We start from the raw sequence: 19,542 nt of genomic DNA, 5'->3' as shown, positions 1-19,542 counted from the left end.
GTAAGGTATAAATTGTGTCTGTGTGTGTGTCCACCCTACTCAGTTTGGGAAGTAGAACATTACTAGGACTAGAAAGGAAGTATGACCTAATGGTAAAGAACTTGGGACTCCGAAGCAGAGTCAGAAGTGTGTTCCCCACAGAACCTCTTCCCCTTCAAAGGGAAAGTTTCTTGAGTTTTTGATTGTAAACTATTTCATTTATTTATAGGTTTGCCATAGAGCTGTTTTGCAAGCTTTAGTTTGTATCAGAATCACCTGGAAAACTGGGCCCCTCCTGAGATTCTAATTCCTGGGATGTTTGAGATGGGTTCCAGGAATCTATCTTCAACCAGCTTCACAGCTGATTGTCATACTGGTGGTTGGCAGAATAATACTGTCTTAATCTGCTGGACCAGGAGATATCCTTTTCTAGATAGGAGGGGTGAAAAGTCTAAAATTCTAAACTAAAAGCTTTCCAGACAGCTTAGATCTTTAAGATCAAAGAAAAGGACCCACAATTTGGGGAGTCCTTTGTGTTGCATTTTGCCTCAACAAATATAAGTTCAGCACCTAGTAGGTGCCAGCGAATGTGCTGGGCCCCTTTCTAATTTATTTAATCCTTATGACAACATATAAAAGTGAGTGATAAGTACTAAAGAGACTTACTCTAGGTTAGGGTGACATGGCCTACCATCTGAACCTGGCCAGATGGTAAATATTTGAAGCTTTGCAGTCTGTATCACAGCTACTCGGTTCTACTGTGGTAGCGGAGATGCAGTTATGGACATGTCCACGACCATAGACATGTCTTTACAGAAGTAAAGAGTTCGGCTTCAGTAAAACCATCTACTAAAAGAGGTGGTGAGTTGGATTCAACAACACCCTGCTGTTGGTCATTGTCTTAGGTTGGGCCCCCCAGAAGTAAATCCTGAGATGAACATTCATAACTGTTACTTGTCAGATAAGAGCTCCCAAGAGAAATTGGAAGGATGGGGAAAACTGGTCTCAGGTAAAGATTCCCTGAGGGCATTTTCGGCCTGAAGAGTGACAGATGCACACTGTTAGAAGCAAACACACAACAAAGCCCAGGGACATACAAAAATTGCTAAGAGACCCCAAGGAGATCTGGTGAGTACATTGATTGTGTATTCTACCATCAGGCTTTCATACTTTTGGTGAAGTAGGATATCTTCTGACTCTATAATTTTTTAGTTCTACTGTTGTCCCAGGCAGATGGGCAGAGAGCTGTCTAACCTCTGTTGAAACAATGCAATGATTTCGCCGTTAATTACAGTTTAGCGGTCATGGTTTTTTGTTTTGTTTTTATTTAGTTTTGTTTAGCAGTCATGTTGATATAACTAAAGATGGAATGTCACTGCCAAAGGTGGGTGAGCCTCTTGAGAACTGGAAGGTAGTTGGTTATAGTGGTTTAAGAGCTTTGGATTTAGAGTGAGACAGATTGGGGTCCAAATTCTGGCTGTACCTCTGTCTATATGATTTTTGAAATACTCTTATCCACTTTCCTCAATTTTGTCATCTCAAAAATGGGAATGAGGTCAGATGTGGTGGCTCATGCCTTTATCCCTGCTATTTGGGAGGCAGAGATAGAGTGGATTTCTGTTCAAGGCCAGCCTAGGCAAAAACAAACAAGCCAGGTGTGGTGGTTCACACTTGTAATCCTAGCTATGGGGGAGGCATAGGTAGGAGGGTTGCAGTCCAAGGCTGGCCCCAGGCAAAACGCAAGACCCTATCCAAAAAATAATTAAAGCAAAAAAGGTCTGAGGGTGTGGCTCAAGTAGTAGAGCACCTGCCTAGCAAGCAGGAGACCCTGAGTTCAATCCCCAGTATTGCCAAAAAAAAAAAAAGGGGGGGGGCGGAGAATAGTAATAATAGTATTTGCTATATGATATACGTGAAAACAAAGGGAGACGATTCATATAAAGTGCTAATCATGGTACCTGGTGTAAAATGACCATTAGCTCTCATTATTATTACCACACTTTTGGTGTTTTTTGGATTTTTGGGTTTTTGTTGTGGATGGAACCCAGGGCCTCTGCATACTGGGCAAGGTGTACTACTGAGCTACCCCCCTGCCCCCCGCAAGCCTTAATTATTATTACTGGAATTGAGAGGGAGACAGTTTATCCAGGACTGTTCCGAGAACAGTGTACACTGCCTGAGCATTTGTGTGTCTGATCGCTATGACTAGAATATTTTTTGGCAGGTGAATGCATATGGATGACTGTTCTCAGCTTTGCTGTCATTACACTTCCCTGATTCTCTGTCCTTGTTTGATTCCATGCTCTAGCAATCTGATCATAATCTGGCTTCCAGTTTCCCATAGAGAGAAGGGATGGTCCAGAGGATTCAGCTGTCCGGTCCCCATGCTGGCTATCTTTCCTGTTCTAAATTAGTGAATTGGCATTCAGACTTAGATCTCAGTCTCTTGGTGTAGAGTTAGCATCTTCCTAGCTCTGTTTCTCTATGCAGTATGTTCTTGGACTTGGATCAGTTCTCCAGGGCTCTGCCTCCCCACACCTTGACAGGCAATGGCTTTCCAAATCCCTGTCTTGGTTGTGGGCTCCAAATCACTGAGGCAGAAATTAGAAATCACTGCTTTGTAAGCATAATGTGCCCTTTGGTTAGGTTCTGTTCTCCTGTCATCTTAGGAAGGATGAAGATGCCATCCAGTACCAGGGGGAACAAAGGAAGGAAATTTAGGTTTGTCTGGAGTTGAGCAGAGCTCTGTAGGCATAAGAGGTCAGGTACCAAGTAATAGTGTATCAGAGAACCCTGTGGAATTTAAGCCCAGGACTGAGTTAGAGTCTCCTACTTAGCATAGGCTAACCCCTCTCCCACCATCTCTTGTACTGTATCTCCCAATTGTAGCTGCAGCTGGGGGAAGCATGCTTAGGTTTTCCCAGGCTCTCTTCGAGCCCCAGGGCCTGGTGGGAGCATGAGATGTGACTGCTAAGGACTGGCCAGCTGTCCCTGGCTGCCCTGTTCAGGTGCCAAACCTTGCTAGATTAGGGCTATCCCAACAACTGATCCTGTGATCCTCTTAGGGAAGTAGATGAGGATTAAAAGCAGACTATTTCCAAGAGCTGGGGATCTCCCTGTGGGGCTGCCAAGAGCTATCATCCAGCTCATTCTCATCCTGAGCCTGGCCCCAGGAGGGTCTGGAAGAGGCACTGGATCTTCTAAAGCAGACATGCCTATTGGGCTAGATAGATCCGTGTCCATTCTTCTAATGTCCACCCTCCTCTGTAACCTGACCCTGCCCTCTTTGAGACTACATTCTAGGCACTTTCACCAGAGTGCTTTTTTTTTTTTTTTTTCTCTAAGACACTGCTTGGTTGAACTCTTGACTGACCTACCTAGGTAAGGTCAAGGGCTCACCTTTGTGATCCCACAGCTTGTCCTTATTGAAACACTCATGCAGCTGGGTGTGGTGGTGCATGCCTACAATCCCAGCACTCGGGAGGTACAGGCAGGAGAATCTTAAATTTGAGGTCATCCTGGGCTGCAGATTGAAGTCCGGCTCAAAAAGAAAGAAGGAAACACTCACAGCATTATATGGCAGTTGCCTGATTTCACAGTTGTTCTTTTCACCTGAGCATAAGCTCTTCAATGTCAGGCACTTACTTATCAGCACAGTCCTATATGTAGTGCCCAGTATGGATATGAAGCATACAAAGGATCAGTTCCACTGTTGCCCCACCTAGTTTCTCCTTTACTTATCAATTCTGCCTTGGAAATCAAAGCAAGATCATAAGCCTTCCCAGGGTTGATATCTTCTGAAATCCTCTAAAGGGTCAGAGACTTGGCTAATTTTCATATGGTCCTAATGATGCCAGTATATACCATCCTAAATTGAGGAAACAGTCCCCAGGAGTCAAATAATTTTCCATGGCGTGTGACCAGGGAGTGATAGCACACTTGATCTTAGCCAAAAGGCCAAGAAGCAATAGGGAGGGATAGCAGAATCCACAAATTTGAACTCTTAAGTTCCAAGTTCCTTCTTCAGCTTCTCCCCAGATGTTCTCATTTTTTTTTTTTTTGGTGGGACTGGGTTTTGAACTCAGGGCTTCAAGCTTGCAAAGCAGGCACTCTACCACAAGAGCCACACCTCCTGTCCATTTTGCTCTGGCTATTTTGGAGATGGGGGTCTTGCAAACTATTTGCCCAGGCTGGCCTTGATCCTCCCAATCTCTGCCTCCCAAGTAGATGGGATTATAGATATGAGCCACTGCTGCCCAACCAATGCTCTCATTCTTAAATTTAGTGTGTGAAATCCTGCATGTGGGTTGGGCATTGATTGTTATCATCATTTTTCTGAATAGGAAATCTAGGTTCTTGGTCCTAGTCCGCATAACTAGGAATGATAGAGCTAGGGTTTGTGTCAAGATCTGTGTGATTCAGACTCATGCTCTTTTCTGTACCCTATTGCCTCTTCATACCTACTGGAGGGTTTGGACAAAGAAAAAATGGGCCAAGAGTGAACAAATAGGCCAGGCACAGTGGTTTACACCTATAATCGTAGCTATTTGAGAGGTAGAGATCAGGAGGATCAAGGTTGGTTCAAAGCCAGTCCAGGCAAAAAGTTCAGGAGACACCCATCTCAACCAATAGCTGGGTGTGGTGGCATGCCTGTCATCCAGCTACATGAGAAGCATAAGTAGGATTGTGGTCCAGGCTGGCCAGGGCAAAACTGAGGTATCCTATCCCAAAAATAATGAAAGCAAAAAGGCCTGGGGGTATGGTTCAAGTGGTAGAGCACCTGCCTAGCAAGTTTGAGGCCCTAAGTTTAAACCCCGGTACCACCAATAAATAAATAAATAAGAGTGGATTAATAATCATGGGGAGGTGAAAACCAAAGCTAACCTAACCCTTTTGTCACCCATCCCACCCCATGCTAGGTTGCGGAAACAGTGCCCTGAGCTATGAGCTGTTTCTTGGAGGCTTCCCTAACGTGACCAGTGTGGATTACTCATCAGTAGTGGTGGCTGCCATGCAGATGCGCTATGCTCACATACCCACACTACGCTGGGAGACCATGGATGCACGGGCACTGGGCTTCCCCAGTGGCTCCTTTGATGTGGTGCTTGAGAAGGGCACACTGGATGCCCTGCTAGCTGGGGAGCGAGATCCCTGGACTGTATCTTCTGAAGGTGTTCACACTGTGGACCAGGTGCTGAGTGAGGTGAGGGAGCCACAAGGGGTAGGGATGAAGGGCTGAAGACTGAAAGACCTGAGTAGCCAGGAGGTCTGGTTTGGAGCAGGTGATGGGTCACTCTCAGAAGTATGGTTCTCTGAAGAAGGGGAGAATTAAACGGGGTCAAGATTAGAGGGGGCTGTAGAGGCCAGGCCCACAAAAGCCGATGTTTGGCTACTTGAGTTGCCACAGGATGAGATAGCAGCCAGGTTCCAGACAGGTGACAGCCTGGCAAGGTGAGTACTCCCACGCTCCTTCCTGTCTAGAATGTGACTGTAATCCCATGGGACAGCCCAGGGCAGAGGAGGGGGCTTACTCTTTGTTGTGGAAAGCCTGAGGTTTGACTAGAGGTTAAGGAGTAGCATCTGGGGCAGCACTGACCTTTGAGAATCTGGAGATGATTCATTGCTGATGGCTTCTGTCTGCCTTGCAGGTGAGCCGGGTGCTGGTCCCTGGAGGCCGGTTCATCTCCATGACCTCTGCAGGCCCCCACTTTCGGACCAGACACTATGCCCAAGCCCGCTATGGCTGGTCTTTGAGGCATGCAACCTACGGCAGCGGTTTCCACTTCCACCTCTACCTCATGCACAAGGGCGGGAAGCTCAGTATGACCCAGCTGGCTCTGGGGACCCAGATCCTCTCATCCCCCAGTCCTCCCACTTCACCCTGCTTCCTCCAGGACTCAGATCATGAAGATTTCCTCAGTGCCATTCAGCTGTGAGACCAAAAGTGTGGTCCCCCCAGCCTTCCCTGACATTCTGCCCTGGGCTCCTTAGGATGCTGGAATTCCTGGCTCAGGACTGGGGATTGGTTCCAAGATGCTCTAATATCTGAGGCCTCCTGCATAAGATAGAGCTGGTAGGATCAAACCCAATACAGCTTGGGTTCAGATTAAGTCCCCAGATTCCAGGTCTCTGGCTTCCTTCTTGGGTTCCTCAGATTTCTGCTAGGTTCTGTACCTCTTCCTCTGCTATCTGAACCATCCTTGGGATAAAGCTCAGCACAACCCCTTTGCACACTAGTCAGCTTTGGAGACCCCATCCAATCTGGATTTATCCACAGGAAGCTGCAGGCATTGAGTCTAGATTGCTTTATGCTTCTGATCCCAGTTCTAGCCCCAGTACTGGTGATCTGTCCTGCTTAGACTGTGTGTGTACCCAAGGAGGCTACAACATAATGATGTTCCCCAGCCAGGTTAGCCTGCCTGTGTTTACTTGGTAACCCTTCCCCACCAACAGCTTACACCTGAAATTTCAAGAACCAGCTCCCTGATTTTGGCCTGGCTCCTGAGCAGACTGAAGCAGCGGCCACACACACAAACATACAGGGAGGTCTGTGTTTATTCACACACTCCTGGTACATGTGAGGATGGATGGACATTTACAAAGGACACCTCTGGGTTGGGAACATCTCCAGGTCCACAGGTGTCATCCAAAGGTGCAGAGCAGTCCCCATTTGGGTTCCCAGGGATAAGACTAGGGTCCAAGGTAAAATGAAATCTGGGCCCTTAGGTGATACCTTGGGAGAGAGGGGTCTGCCAGAGAGCCTCCTGGAGTCAGGTCTAGGCAGACCTGCCATGTGGTTGGTTATCATGTTGGGGGCTTGTCCCACCCCAGCCTCAACACCCGTCTTATCTGCCAGGCGCAGAAGAGCATGGCGGAGGCTGTGGGGGAGGGCATGAATCATGAGCGGAGCCAGTAAACAAAGAATCGGATATAAAAATACAAATGTGCTGAGGAAGTCCCTTAAGAAAGAGGCTGGGGTCACGCCAGACACGGGTGAGGGTGAGGAAGTGCCCAGAAGGCTGGGCTCAGGTGGGTGGGAAGCTCATGCAAATACGCAGCCAAACATCCCTGGCCGCGCGCAGTCCGACGCCGCAGCCGCCCGGGTCTGCAGACCAGACTGGCCGGAGGGGGGCGGGGCAGGGGAGCCGTGCGGGAGGGGGCGGGCCGGGGGCTGGGGACCGCGGGTCTCTCTGTCCGTTCCGGTGTGCGGGGTGGGGCTGCGGCCCGAGGTTCTAAAGTGCATGAGCGCGACTGCGGGCTCCGGGAAGGTGCGCGCCGCCGCTACCGCCGCCGCTGTGGTGCTGAAGCGGACAGCTCCGGATTGGCCGGCAGCGGCGGCAGCGACACTGAGCCGGCGGCGGCGCGGCCCTGCAGCCCCCGCCCGCGGGCGCCGGGGCCGGGGCGGGGGGCGCCGGCAGTCGCATCGCCGGCCCGCGCTCCTGGCCGCTGCGGGGCTGGGCCCGGAGCCCGCCGCCCGAGCCGGCGCGTCTACACTCCGGACGGCGGCTTCTCCCCCATCCCCTTCAGCACGTCGTCTATCCGGTCATCCTCGATCACCACTGCGCAGGGAGAAAGCGCGTCAGCCGCGCGGCCTCGGGGAGCGGCGACGAGAGTGGGCCCCGCGTCCTCGCAACTAAAGCCTATGAGCCCACGACGCCCCTCCGAACCCAGTACCACCGTGCCCTCCCCATGCAAACTCTCCTGTGGACTTGACCTGCTGCCAAGCCTCGCTTCCACAGCCTCCTCTCCTTTCCCTTATGATGGAACGCCCCTCTTCCAAAGGCTCCAGTATTCTACCTCCCAGTGCGAACCCTCCCGCCGCCTGAGCTTTCCTCCATCTGGGCCGATCAGAGACCTCTTGCTCATAGAACCCCCCTTCTGCAACAGAATCCCCTCCTCAAACGGGGCCCAAATGGAACACCCAGCTAGTCCAACTCTTCCCCCATCTGAACCTCTCGCCGCTACAATCCCTCTTCCGATCCTGGCACCAACAGAATCCCCTTCCCCATGCAAACAAGCAGGACCACCGAATCCCCAGCCTCCCTGTCCTCCAGTCGGACGCCCCTTTCAACTCGAAGGTTCGTTGCATCCCACCGACTGAACCTTAGATTCCAAGAATCGACCCATCATCCAGCAGCTTCAAATACCCCGACCATCTTCCAGGCAGCCCCAAATACCCCGACCGGCCCCTCCCCCTCGCCTAGGTGCCCGGGTTCTGCTTCCAGAGGTGGCATTGAATCCGGGACACTGCGTTCCCGGGAGAGGGAAAGAAGGGGACAACACTGCAGCGGGGTATCCACCCCCCCAAAAAAATCCCGGGCGGGAGAGCAACTGGCTGCGCTGGTCTGCGGCAAGAGCTGTGGCCACTTTGGCGGGGAACGACAGCGGGCGGACGCCCGGCAGAGGGTTTCTGGGTCAGGCGGCGACTCCGGGCCCGGGCCGCGTACCTCGCTTGGCTCGGCCGATCTGGCCCAGCTTGGGGGGTCGCTTGGCCTGGTTGCCCGCGAAGAAGGAGTTGGTGTCCTGCAGGCGGCAGCTGAAGGAGAGATCGGAGCTCTCGGGATCTGCTCCGAAGCGGCCCATCTTGTCCTCGCTGTATGGTAGGATCTCGGACATGGCGGGCGCGGAGTGAGCGCGGGGCGGGCGCGGGACTGCGGCGGGGCACGGGCGGCGGGCTAGCTGCCGGACCGGCCCTAGCTCAGCAGGGGAGCCGGCGGAAGGATGAAGTCATGCAGCATCCGGGACTGCGGAGCCAAGCGGGGCCTCCTCCCCCGCGCCTCCGCCTCCCGGGCCGCTGGGCAGGCGGCGGCGGCGGGGACCGGGCGGGGGCGGGGGTAGTGCGCGGGGGGCGGGGGTGGCGGCGGCGGCAGCGAGAGCGGAATGACGATGAGCGCCCGACTGCCGCAGAGAACGGCGGGCGGGGCGGTGGAGGCGGGGCGGGCACCGGCCAGGGGAAAGAGGCGGGGCCGAGGGGCTAGAGGGCGGCCAGCTATCCCGAGAGGGAAAGGAGCAACAGTGGGCGGTTCCCGCGTAGCGCCTGGGAGTGGGCCGCACGTGGGTCTGGGGGAACCATATCCTCCAACTAGGGCGAGAGCTAGCGGGGAGAGGCGTGACCCGACGGAGATCGGGAGCGAGCCTGGTACCTAGAGGAAAAGGGGAGGATCCGACACCAAGGCTAGGAGAGGAGTGCAAGGGGGACTGGAAGCCGAAGGCCGAAAAGTGGCATATTGTATTGGAGTTCGAAGGTGGCCGCTAGGCCGGCAATCGAGAGAACAGACAGAAGTGCGATCGGAGGAGGGCAGGGTTCCCGCGAAGAGTGCGGAAGGCGCAAACCCGCAGGAGCGCGGGAAGAGCTCTGGCCTGTGAGTGGTGCCCTCGCAGTTGGCGCGCTCTCGTATCCTAGCTGCTCGGCCCATCTCCAGCTGTTCCTCAGGGTCTGTTCGTCTCACTGCCTTTCTGTGTGTGTATCTATACGTCGTCTCTCCATTTGTGTGACTTTCTATATGTGTCTGCATTTTTCGTCCCTGATCTATGGTCCTTGTGTCTTTGTCTCCTGAGTCCTAGGAGGGGTCTTTGTAACGCTACAATCGCAGCTCACCAGAGCAGACCCCCCCCCATAAACCCCAGACCCACTGCTGACGCCAGAACACGAACCCAGAGCGTCCGCCGCGCCCCGCGGTTTCCCTAGCCCTGGAGGCAGGCGCGCTCTTGCAGTGTAGGAGGAATGAATGGCAGCGTCGCGGGGGGCACCCTGGCTACGGGTGACGCGGGGAAGCCCGGAGCACCTGAGGACGCGGCGCGCGCTAGTATGCGTCCCCAGGGAGTGAGGGTCAGAGGGCGCCTCCTGCCCTTGTTGCGGGGGCTCTCAGGAGAGTTCTCACCCTCCACGGACCGGAACACTCCCTCTTTCCCTTACCTCTTGCCACCCTCCATCCCCGCCCTAGCTGGTCGTCAGCGACAGCGTCACCTGCTAGTTAGCGCGCAAGGGCTTTGGCGCAATCACTGGCTTTGGGAGGGAGGGGGTGTCTCTCGTTCGTCCACAGTGACGACAACGCTGATAAGGGTAATAATCACCCTATACGTTCTGTCCACACCCCAGGCGAGGCGCTTTCCCTCCTCATTCCGGTCAAATCCCACAGCTAGTGAGACTAGTGTTGGGTTCCCTTCTTCCACCACCTCTCTTCAAGGGTTAGACTCAGAGACACGCAGGCAAATGCAAGGGTGGCTGCCTTCAGGAAATGGGATGGAGATGTGTAGGGTGGGAAGGAGGTTCAGAGGATGCTTTTGAATCAGAGCAAGGCCCCAGATCTTATGGTCTATTCCTATCAAGCCCTACTCTGCTCTGTCCTAGTCACTGGAATGAGGACCCAAGCTGGCCCTGGAGGCCCAGCCCAGAGAGAGAGGGATCCCGACACTTAGAAGGACAAAAAAGGGGGAGTTCTGGACAACTAAGAGAGAGTCTAGCAGGGTGCCAGTAGCTCACACCTGTAATCCTAGCTACTTGGGTGGAGATTTGAGGCCAGCTGAGGCAAATAGTTGGAGAGACCTCCATCTCCAAAATAACCAGAGCAAATTGGGCTGGAAGTGTGGTTCAAGTGGTAGAACACCTACTTTGCAAGCACAAAGCCCTGAGTTCAACACTCCTCCCGCCAAAAAAAGAGAGAGTCAAGGGAACCCCCCCTTCACAAGAGTCAATCCTCACTCTGCCACTTTCAGAGTGACCCTGAACTGAAGCTTTTTTAAAACTGAAGTTTAAAAAAAATATTTTACCTGTATGATTTTTAGGAAATAAAGAAAATCCCACATAACCTTAGCAATATATCCTTCCAGTGTAGTCTGAAGCATAGAAATAATAGACCCTACTTATTTTCTAAAAAAAAAAAAAAACCAAACAAACAAAAAACTAATTTTATTCATTTATTTATTTATTTTGGTAGTATTGGGGTTTCAACACAGGGCCTTGCACCCACTCTACCACTTGAGCCATGCCTCAAGCACCTTATTAAGGACAAATTTGTAGATGAAGTAGTCCTGGTTATCTCAGGAGGCAATGAGCAGCCCCTCACTTAAAGTGCTAAAAAAGGAGCCATGAGAGTTGTTGCCAAGGAAGAGATGAGAGCACCTTATGGGGAATTGAAACAATTCTCTTTTTCTCTCCCCAGAATGAGAGGGAGATAAGAGGATTAACAATTTACCTCAGAATTCATTTGGGCAATTCCTTCTTTAATCTTTTTCTTGTCTCTTCTATGCACACTAGATCATGGTTAAAGCAAAAGACCTAAGTGCAATTTGTAAACACATGGCAATACCGAATGTAATTAAACATCAGTTATGCTGTAAAAAGGGAGGAATTCTTTAAATTCTGATCTTCTACTTAAAAATGTTGATGTTCTGTCTACCATTGAGAAAAAATTTTATTTTTACAGCTAAAATGAAATATAGTTTGGAGTTGTGTGATGGTGCATTGAGTTTCTCAGTTGAAAGGCCCTCAAGCTGGGCGTGATGGCATGTACCATCCCGTAATCCTAGCAGTTGGGAGGGTGAGGTGGGAGGTCTCAGGTTCTAGGGCAGCCTGGTCTACATAGACACTGTCTAAAAAGAAAAGAAAAGAAAATCCCTCAAAATTTAGTGTACTCGCTCCATATGCTCTAAATAAAATATGTTTTGGCAACTGAGTATTAACAGCACTTTTTTTTGGCAGTACTGGGATTTGAACTCGAGGCCTCATACTTGCAAGGCAGGTGCTCTACCATTTGAGTCATTCTGCCAGCCTTTAAATGTCATTTTTAATTGCAACTGTGTAGTGGGTTGAGAACCCCTCCACACACACCCCATTCATACTACTCTATAAACTCAGATTATGACTGTATGTAGAAATAGGATATTTACAGATATAATTGATTAAATTAAGATGAAATCATACTGGGTTAGGGTAGGTCCCAAATCTAACCACTCTTATCTTTTTTATTAAGTGAAAGTGATAGGAAAGTTTATTAGGAAAGGAATATACTTTTTTTTTTTCATTTTTCTTTTATTATTCATATGTGCATACAAGGCTTGGTTCATTTCTCCCCCCTGGAATATACTTTTTTTTTATTCTTTTTTCTTTGCTTTTGGAATATACTTTCAATGGACTGAAAGTGGATCATCTTGAAGGTGAGAACAACCTAATGACTGTTATCTTTATTAGAAGAACACACACAGACATGCACAGGGAAGGCTACGTGAAGGAGGCCCATATAGGAGTGATGCAGCCATAAGCCAAGGATTGCTGGGGGGCCTCTAGAGGATGGAGAAGGCATGGAATGATTCTTTACTAGAGCATTCTGAAGGAACATGGCCCTGCCAACACCTTGATTTTGGACTTCTAGCCTCCAGAACTGTGATCAATATGTTTCTGTTATCTTAAGCCACCCAGTTTGTGGTACTTTTTATAGTAGTCCTAGAAAATAAAGCTTTTGTAAATATATTGGTGGCAGTCTTTTTACTTTATTTTTTTTTATTTTGTGGTACCAGGGCTTGAACTCAAGGCCTTGTGCTTGCCATACAGGCACTCTAGTACTCCAACCATGTCCCTAGCCCTACTGTCATCTTTTATCACCAAGTTCCTCTTAAACTCTATCTGGGGGGCCCTTTGCTTCTACACTGACCATTCTAAGAGAAGTCTACACCGTAACACATTTCCAGACTCATTCTATTTAAAAGATGCTGTGGAAAAATGCATACATGTGTATACACAGCTACACACACACACACACACACACACACACACACACACATCTATTGCTCAAGTATGTAAATGCATATATAAGAAAGATATGTACCAAACTTCTAATAATTATCTCTAAGGATATGATAATAGGATTGCAGCAGAATTAAATAAATTACTTATTTATTCAGAAAGAATTTAATCTTTTATTCTATGTATTTCTGGAGTGACTTATATTTGCAATAAAAAGGTTTTAATGATGGGGGGGAGGTGAGACTGGGGCTTGAACTCAGGGCTTTGTGCTTGCAAGCAGGTGCTCTACCGCTTGAGCCACACCTCCAGGGTATTTTGCTCTGGTTATTTTGGAGCTGGGGTCTTGTGAACTATTTCCCCGGGCTGATCTTGACCTGTGATCCTCCCCATCTCAGGATTAAGGCTGGTACCCAGCCTTAATGATTATTTTTAAAGAGGTTTAGAACTAGTGATATATTGCTGGGCATGATGATACATTTTTGTAATACCAGCAGTGGAGAAAGAGACAGGAGGATCTCCAGAATAGCCTGGGTTACAAAACGATACTTTATCTCAAAAAACCAAAGACAGAGGATGTAACTCAGTGGTAAAGTGCTTTCTTAGCATAGGCAATGGGCTGAGCTTGATCCTTAGCACAGCAGAAAAGAAACAATGTTGTAGTCCGTTTATTAAACATCACTCTCTAGCCTCAAACAAATCAGTTGACTTTGAAAGAAAAGTGTAGTGCTTAAGAAATTGGAGTCTAAGGTCAAATCAAAGCTCTGCCTTGTACCGGCTGTGCGATTTGGGGCAAGTTACTAAGCCTTCCTGTGTCTTAGGCTTCTTATTGGTAAAACAGTGAAAATGATATGGGTACAATACATCTTATTGATTAAATTAATATATGTAAAGTGCATAGAAATGTTAGCTATTATACAGAAACACATAAAGAACTTAAAAATAACATCATCATTAGATGTATTGATATTAAAATTTTTTGCTTTTATTTATTTATTGCCTCACAAAAATGAGATTTTTGTAAACCCTTTCCTCTCCCACCTAACTCTATATGGAGATTTCCCATTAACTCTTCTATAATGTATAAATGTTTGCATAGTATCCCATTGTATGGATGCTTGATTTATTTAACAAGCCCTTTCCTCTTAGATGTTGAATTTCCCCCTCCCTATTTTCTAAAATTATAAATAGTGCTGTGATAAACAAATGTGGGAAAAAATGGGCACAATATTTTGTAGTTCCTCCAAATCAAGAAGTAGGGTCTTGGGGCTGGAGAAGTGCCTCAAGTGGTAGAGCACCTGCCTAGCAAGCGTGAAGTCCTGAGTTTAAACACCAGTACTGTGGGGGTGGGGGGAAGAAGTAAAAGAGTCTTTAACTGGAGGTGTGGTTCAAGCAGTAGAGTGCCAGCCTCACAAGTGTGAAGCCAAACCTCAGTACCATGAAGGAGGAGGAGGAGGAGGAGGAGGAAGTCTAGCTAGAGCATGGTGGCTCAAGCCTATAATCTTAGCTACTTGGGAGGCAGAGATCAGGAAATCAGGGTTTGAGGCCAGATCCAGTAAAAAGTTTGAGAGACCTCTATCTCAACCAAAGGCTGAGCACAGTGGTGTGCACCTGTTATCCCAGCTACTCAGGAAGGCACGAATAGCAGGATTGAGGTCCTGGTCAGGGCCTAAAGTGATACCCTATGTCAAAAATAACCAGGCCAGGTGCCAGTGGCTCATGCCTATAATCCTAGCTACTCAGGAGGCAGATTTCAGGAGGATCACAGTTCGAAGCTAGCCTGGGCAAATAGTTTATGAGACCCTATCTTAAAAAAACCCTTCACAAAAAAGGGCTTGTGGAATGTCTCAAGGTGTAGGCCCTTAGTTCAAACCCCAGTACTGAAAAAAGAAAGAAAAGAAAAGAAAATTTAAAAAAAAAAAAAAGCAAAAAGGCTCGGCAGCATGGCTCAAGGGGCGGAGTACCTATCTAGTAAGAATGAGGCCCTGAGTTCAACCTCCAGAACCTCTAAAAAAGAAAGAAGGAGGATAAGAAGTAAGAGGTAAGAAGTAAGCCAGGAGTGGTGGTGCACATCTGTAATCCTAGCACTCTAGAGGCTGAGGCAGAAGTATATTAAGTTTGAGGCCAGCCTGGGCTATACAGCAAGATCATATCTCAAAAAAAAAAAAAAAAAAAAGTAATACAGTCTATTTCCAGTCTCTGAATCTGACCATGTGACTTTCTTTGCCCAATAGGGATATTAGCAAATACGATGAAGCAGAGGCTTGACATGAGATTCAGCCATCCCAGCTGAAGTCCAAAATGCAAACGAGGGCATTTTAGGTCATCTGAGATATCCAGCTCCTGCTGAGCGACCCCTGTCCTGAAGAACCACCAATCAACCCAAAGAATATGGGGAAAAAAAGTTTCTTATTTTAATCTACCTAATTTGGAGTGGTTTGTTATGGAACAAAAACTAATTGATACAAACAATAATTATTTCCTGGCACAATACTTTTCTATTCCTATTGTTAAAAATTTATAAATTTTTTATTACTTCGTCAATACTGAACATTGGTGGGTATCATCGTGACTATATTGTACTTGCAAATTGAAGAGTAAATTGTCCATTCCCTCTCAATTCACAATTTAAGGAAAGAATAGCAAAAAAAAAAAAAAAAAAAAGACCAGGCATGGTGTACATGTCTGTAATCCCAGCACTTGGGAGACTGAGACAGGAGGATAGAGCCTGGGTTACAGAGACTCTGTCTCAAAAAAAGGGAGGAGGTAGCTGGGTGCCAGTGACTCACACCATAATCCTCAGGAGGCATAGATCAGAAGAATCACATTTTGGCTAAGTCAGATAGTTCAAGAGACCCTATCTTGAAAATACCCAACATAAGCTGGACACCAGTGGCTCATGTCCATAATCCTAGCTATTTAGGAGGCAGAGATCCGGAGGATGGTGGTTCAAAACCAGCCTGGGCAAATAGTTTGTGAGACCCTATCTTGAAAATACTCATCATAAAAAAGGTCTAGTGGAGTGGCTCATAGTGAAGGCCCTGAGTTCAAGGCCCAGTAAGGCAAAAAAAGAAAAAAAGAAAATACCCAACATAAAAAAGGGCTGTCGAGTGGCTCAAGCAGTAGAATGCCAACCTAGCAAGTATGAGGCCCTGAGTTCAAACCCCAGTGCCACAAAAAAAAGAAAAAAGAGAGAGACAGACACACACACACACACACACAGAGCTATTACTTATGTAGGAAAAGAAGAACAGAAAAGAGATAAAATATAGGTGATTAAGAGAAAACAGAATCAAAGTAATAAGCAGAAGAAAGAAATTAGAATTATAAACTAGGCACCAGTGGCTCACGCCTGTAATCCTACTACTTAGGAGGCAGAGATCAGGAGGATCACGGTTCAAAGCCAGCCCGGGCAAACAGTTCTCAAGACCCTATATAAAAAAAAAAAAAATCACAAAAAGGGCTGGTGAAGTGGCTCAAATTGAAGGCCCTAAGTTCAAGCCCCAGCACCAAAAAAAAAAAAAAAAAAAAAAAAGAAAAGAAAATAGAATTACAGAATAGAGCCACTTCCAAGTTCTTAATATGTAGGGTAATTAATATGTAGTCAGGATAATTATGGCCTAACAAATAATTTTGGTCATGCAAGAGGCATGAAAATAAATTGTTGGCCAGGCATGATGGCTTATGCCATCCACCTTCAGCTACTTGGAAGGTGAAGATTGAGAGGACTGCAGATCAAAGCCAGCCTGGACAAAAAGTTTGAGAGACCCCATCTCAAACAAAAAACTGGATTCATACCTGTCATCCCAGCCAAGAGGGGGCATAAATAGAAGGGGGCATGGCTTAAATGGTAGAATGCTGAGGCCCTGAGTTTGAAATCCCATACTGCTGAGAGAGAGACAGAGAGACAGAGACAGAGACAGAGAAGGAGACAGAGAGAAAGAAAAGGAAAGGGAGAAAGGAAAGAAAGAAAGAAAGAAAGAAGGAAGGAAGGAAGGAAGGAAGGAAGGAAGGAAGGAAGGAAGGAAAGAAAGAAAGAGAAAGAAAGAAAGGAAGGAAGAAAGGAAAAAGAAAGAGAAAGAAAAAAGAAAGAAAGAAAATGTCCATTTAGGTCAAGCCTTGTGCATCTGAGAATGCTATAAGCATATGAGGTACCAGACTCACATGTGGTTGTATTTAATATTCTGAGCTAGGGATGATTGTTTTATAGGTGAGGAAAGTGAAGGGTCAGCACTTTCAAGTAACTTCATAAAGATATCAGCTGATAAGGAATGGAGCCCAGATCTGAGTCCAAGTCTGCCTGCCTTGAAAACTGATGTTTCACTTACACTTTCTAGAAGGAATGTGGCAAAGACTACAAGTAATGTTGGGAGGAAGCATAGTCTCTTTTTGATTCAGATTACCAGGCTGCTTTCCAAAACGGAGTCAAATACCTGGATCTGAATCTCCACTCTGCCACTTAGTAGCTGTGTGGCTCTTAGGCTTTCTGTACTTCATTTTCCTCACATCACAAGGACCAAGAGGGTAGATAGTACACACATGTAAAGCACCTAGAACAGTGGCTGGCATAAGCTTGCTGTTTCTAGGGTGGCGCTGCCATGGCCATGGGACTAATTCTAATGATTATGGCTGCCCAGAGGTCCTTAGCAGTAGCTTTGGACTCATATGGCCATGTCGTGGTGGAATTTCCCCTGGGACAGGACTGACCTGGCTGCCATGTTTTCTCCATCCGGTTTTGAAGAGGAAGGGGAAAGAGGTAAGTGCTGTGATGCTATATTGTCATCAGAGTGAACATGAACAACCCCAGAGACTTGTCCCAAGTAGATTTGCCTTGCTGCCTTGCTGCTTCAAACACCAGTATGGTAAGATGTGAATACCCCTTGCTCAGGGAGCCCCTGTCTAACCTAGTACCCATCTGCCCACTCTACCATCTGAGAAATAGAACGGGCCTCCTCCAGCCTTACTGTACCGAAGAGTGAACCCAGGGCCTTTTGCATGCAGGGCAAGCACTCTACCACTTAAGCCATGCCCCCAGCACCTCCCCTCCCTTTTGAAGGTACTAGGGCTTGAATGCAGCCTCACATCCAGCCCTTTTCTTGTGCTGAGTATTTTCTAGATAAGGTCTTGTGAACTATTTGCCTCGGGCTGGCTTTGAACCATGATCCTCCTAATCTCTGCCTCCTGAGAAGCTAGGATTACAGGCATTTTTTGAGGGTCTGGCTAGCTTTCCCCAGACTGGCCTAAAATTGGAGATCCTTCTGTCTCTGCCTACCAAGTAGCCCTATGATACTCATTTCTAGTTACAGGGTTTGAATGATAATAATAATTAAAATAAAATCATAGCATACCACCACCATTGATGTGCCAGGAACTGTTCTAAGCACTTTACAAATACTATTTCATTTCATTCTCAGAACCACCCCCTTTCTACTGTACTTATTTCCATTTTGACAGATGGAGAAACTGAGTCTGGACCCAGAGACCCTATACTATCTCCTGTTTGAAAATATGCAATTTGAAGGTAGAAAAATGCCTAAGAAAGTAGTTTAACACTTCAGCCTAATTCATTCATATCCACCCTTTCTCAGCCTCAAGAATATGCCATGCTAGAGCCATTTGCAGCAAGATGTCTGAGACTGAAGTGTGAGTCATGAAATGGATTATGTATTTGCTACCACTTCAAGCCTTCTCAGGTCAAATTCCTGTACTCCCTTGGGAGGGTAGGGGCCATAGGAGGGGAGGATGAATCTCTCTCTCTCTCTCTCTCTCTCTCTCTCTTTTCTTATTGCAAAATACACTAGGCACTCTTCAGTGTAGCAGACTATGACAACACCAGGCCTGATTCAGGAACGACAATATGGAAGGCAGATGGCAGATGCATGGATGTCACATTATTGCATTTCAGTTAAATATTGCTTGGTGTTAGTTTTTTTTCCTTGTAAACCTCCCAAATAAAATCGTTTGGTTTCCTCAAGTTAGAAGTGTTAGCATGTCTTTTCTTTAAATATCTGTGCATAGCTGTTTTTTTCCCTGCCAATTTGTCACCATCTGTAACCCTCCTTTTATGAGATGATCTGATGACAGCAATTATCTTGGAGAGTAAAAGTGCAGTCTTGAAGCAACATGTAAGAGTGGCAGCAGTGTAAGCTGTGTGTGCTGCCCAGCACTTGGTGTGTGCTTGCTGTGTGTACGCAGTGACAGTGGACTTTGGCTCAGGGTGTATTTGCATATACATTGAGAGTGTGCAGTGTGCATGCATTCTGTGAGTGTCTGTAGTCTGTGCGATCAGCTGTGTGCCTTCCTGTGTGCCTGAGGTCTGTGTGATCTACTACTAAGGGAAGATGTTCCCGAGGAGGACATGATTTCTATAAAGGGGTTGGAGAGGGCCTGAAATTTGGAGAATTGGGCCAAGGAATATTAGCAGGGATTGGGTCTGGATCAAAGGAAAGTGACTTGCAGGAGGGTCCCCCTGAGATGGTGGCTGACCATGAAGAGCGAGGGGGTCTCCGGCGTCTCTCGCGGGGAGTGCGGTCTGGGCGCGCGCGCGGGCGGCCGGCTGGGAGCCTCAGGCGCGCTCCGCCCCTCCCCCTCGCTCCCACCCCCGGGCGCGGCGCCGCGGGGGAGGGGGGACTCCGGCTGCCTGGGGCCGCGGCGGCCGATAGAGGGGCTGCGGTGGCGGCTGTGATGGCGGGCGGTGGCGGGGCCGGGCGGATGGCCGGGGCCGCATCCCTGGGGAAAGTCAGCCGCTTGGAGCCCTAAGGCGCCGCCCGGCCCGACTCCACCATGAACGTCGCGCTGCAGGAGCTGGGCAGCGGTGGCAATGT

General features: G+C 48.1%; 2 protein-coding genes across 5 annotated transcripts in view; one reads left to right on the top strand and one right to left on the bottom strand.

The window, feature by feature from the left end:
• Positions 1-19,542, top strand: part of Ece2 (endothelin converting enzyme 2) — a 35,519-nt gene that overhangs the window by 991 nt on the left and 14,986 nt on the right. Inside the window, exons 2-3 of one of the 4 annotated variants that reach the window (XM_020175850.2) lie at positions 4,899-5,182; positions 5,628-6,922. In XM_020175850.2, coding sequence (XP_020031439.1) covers positions 4,899-5,182; positions 5,628-5,915 — 572 coding nt within the window. In that variant the 3' untranslated portion in view covers positions 5,916-6,922. Of the gene's footprint in view, positions 1-4,898; positions 5,183-5,627; positions 6,923-19,352; positions 19,541-19,542 lie in introns of those variants that run through there. The other 3 variants (XM_020175843.2, XM_020175848.2, XM_020175849.2) reach the window with 3 other exon arrangements.
• Positions 7,391-8,818, bottom strand: Camk2n2 (calcium/calmodulin dependent protein kinase II inhibitor 2). Its single transcript, XM_020175851.2, has 2 exons — positions 8,427-8,818; positions 7,391-7,538 (listed from the first exon to the last, which is right to left on the bottom strand). Exons 1-2 carry the CDS (start codon positions 8,593-8,595, stop codon positions 7,468-7,470), a joined length of 240 nt encoding a protein of 79 aa, XP_020031440.1. The 5' UTR covers positions 8,596-8,818; the 3' UTR covers positions 7,391-7,467.

The sequence above is a fragment of the Castor canadensis genome, chromosome 5 (genome assembly GCF_047511655.1).
Source record: "Castor canadensis chromosome 5, mCasCan1.hap1v2, whole genome shotgun sequence".
Taxonomy (NCBI): domain Eukaryota; kingdom Metazoa; phylum Chordata; class Mammalia; order Rodentia; family Castoridae; genus Castor; species Castor canadensis.
The sequence above is the reverse complement of the archived record's forward strand: the minus strand, read 5'-3'. Positions and strand labels throughout refer to the sequence as shown.

What these genes read in the sequence shown, in the direction of transcription:
- Camk2n2 (XM_020175851.2), bottom strand. Translation starts at nt 8,595, where the DNA reads ATGTCCGAGATCCTACCATACAGCGAGGACAAGATGGGCCGCTTCGGA. An exon ending in GATCGGCCGAGCCAAGCGAG is followed by an intron (nt 7,539 to 8,426) that starts GTACGCGGCCCG and finishes CTCCCTGCGCAG; the next exon opens with TGGTGATCGAGGATGACCGG.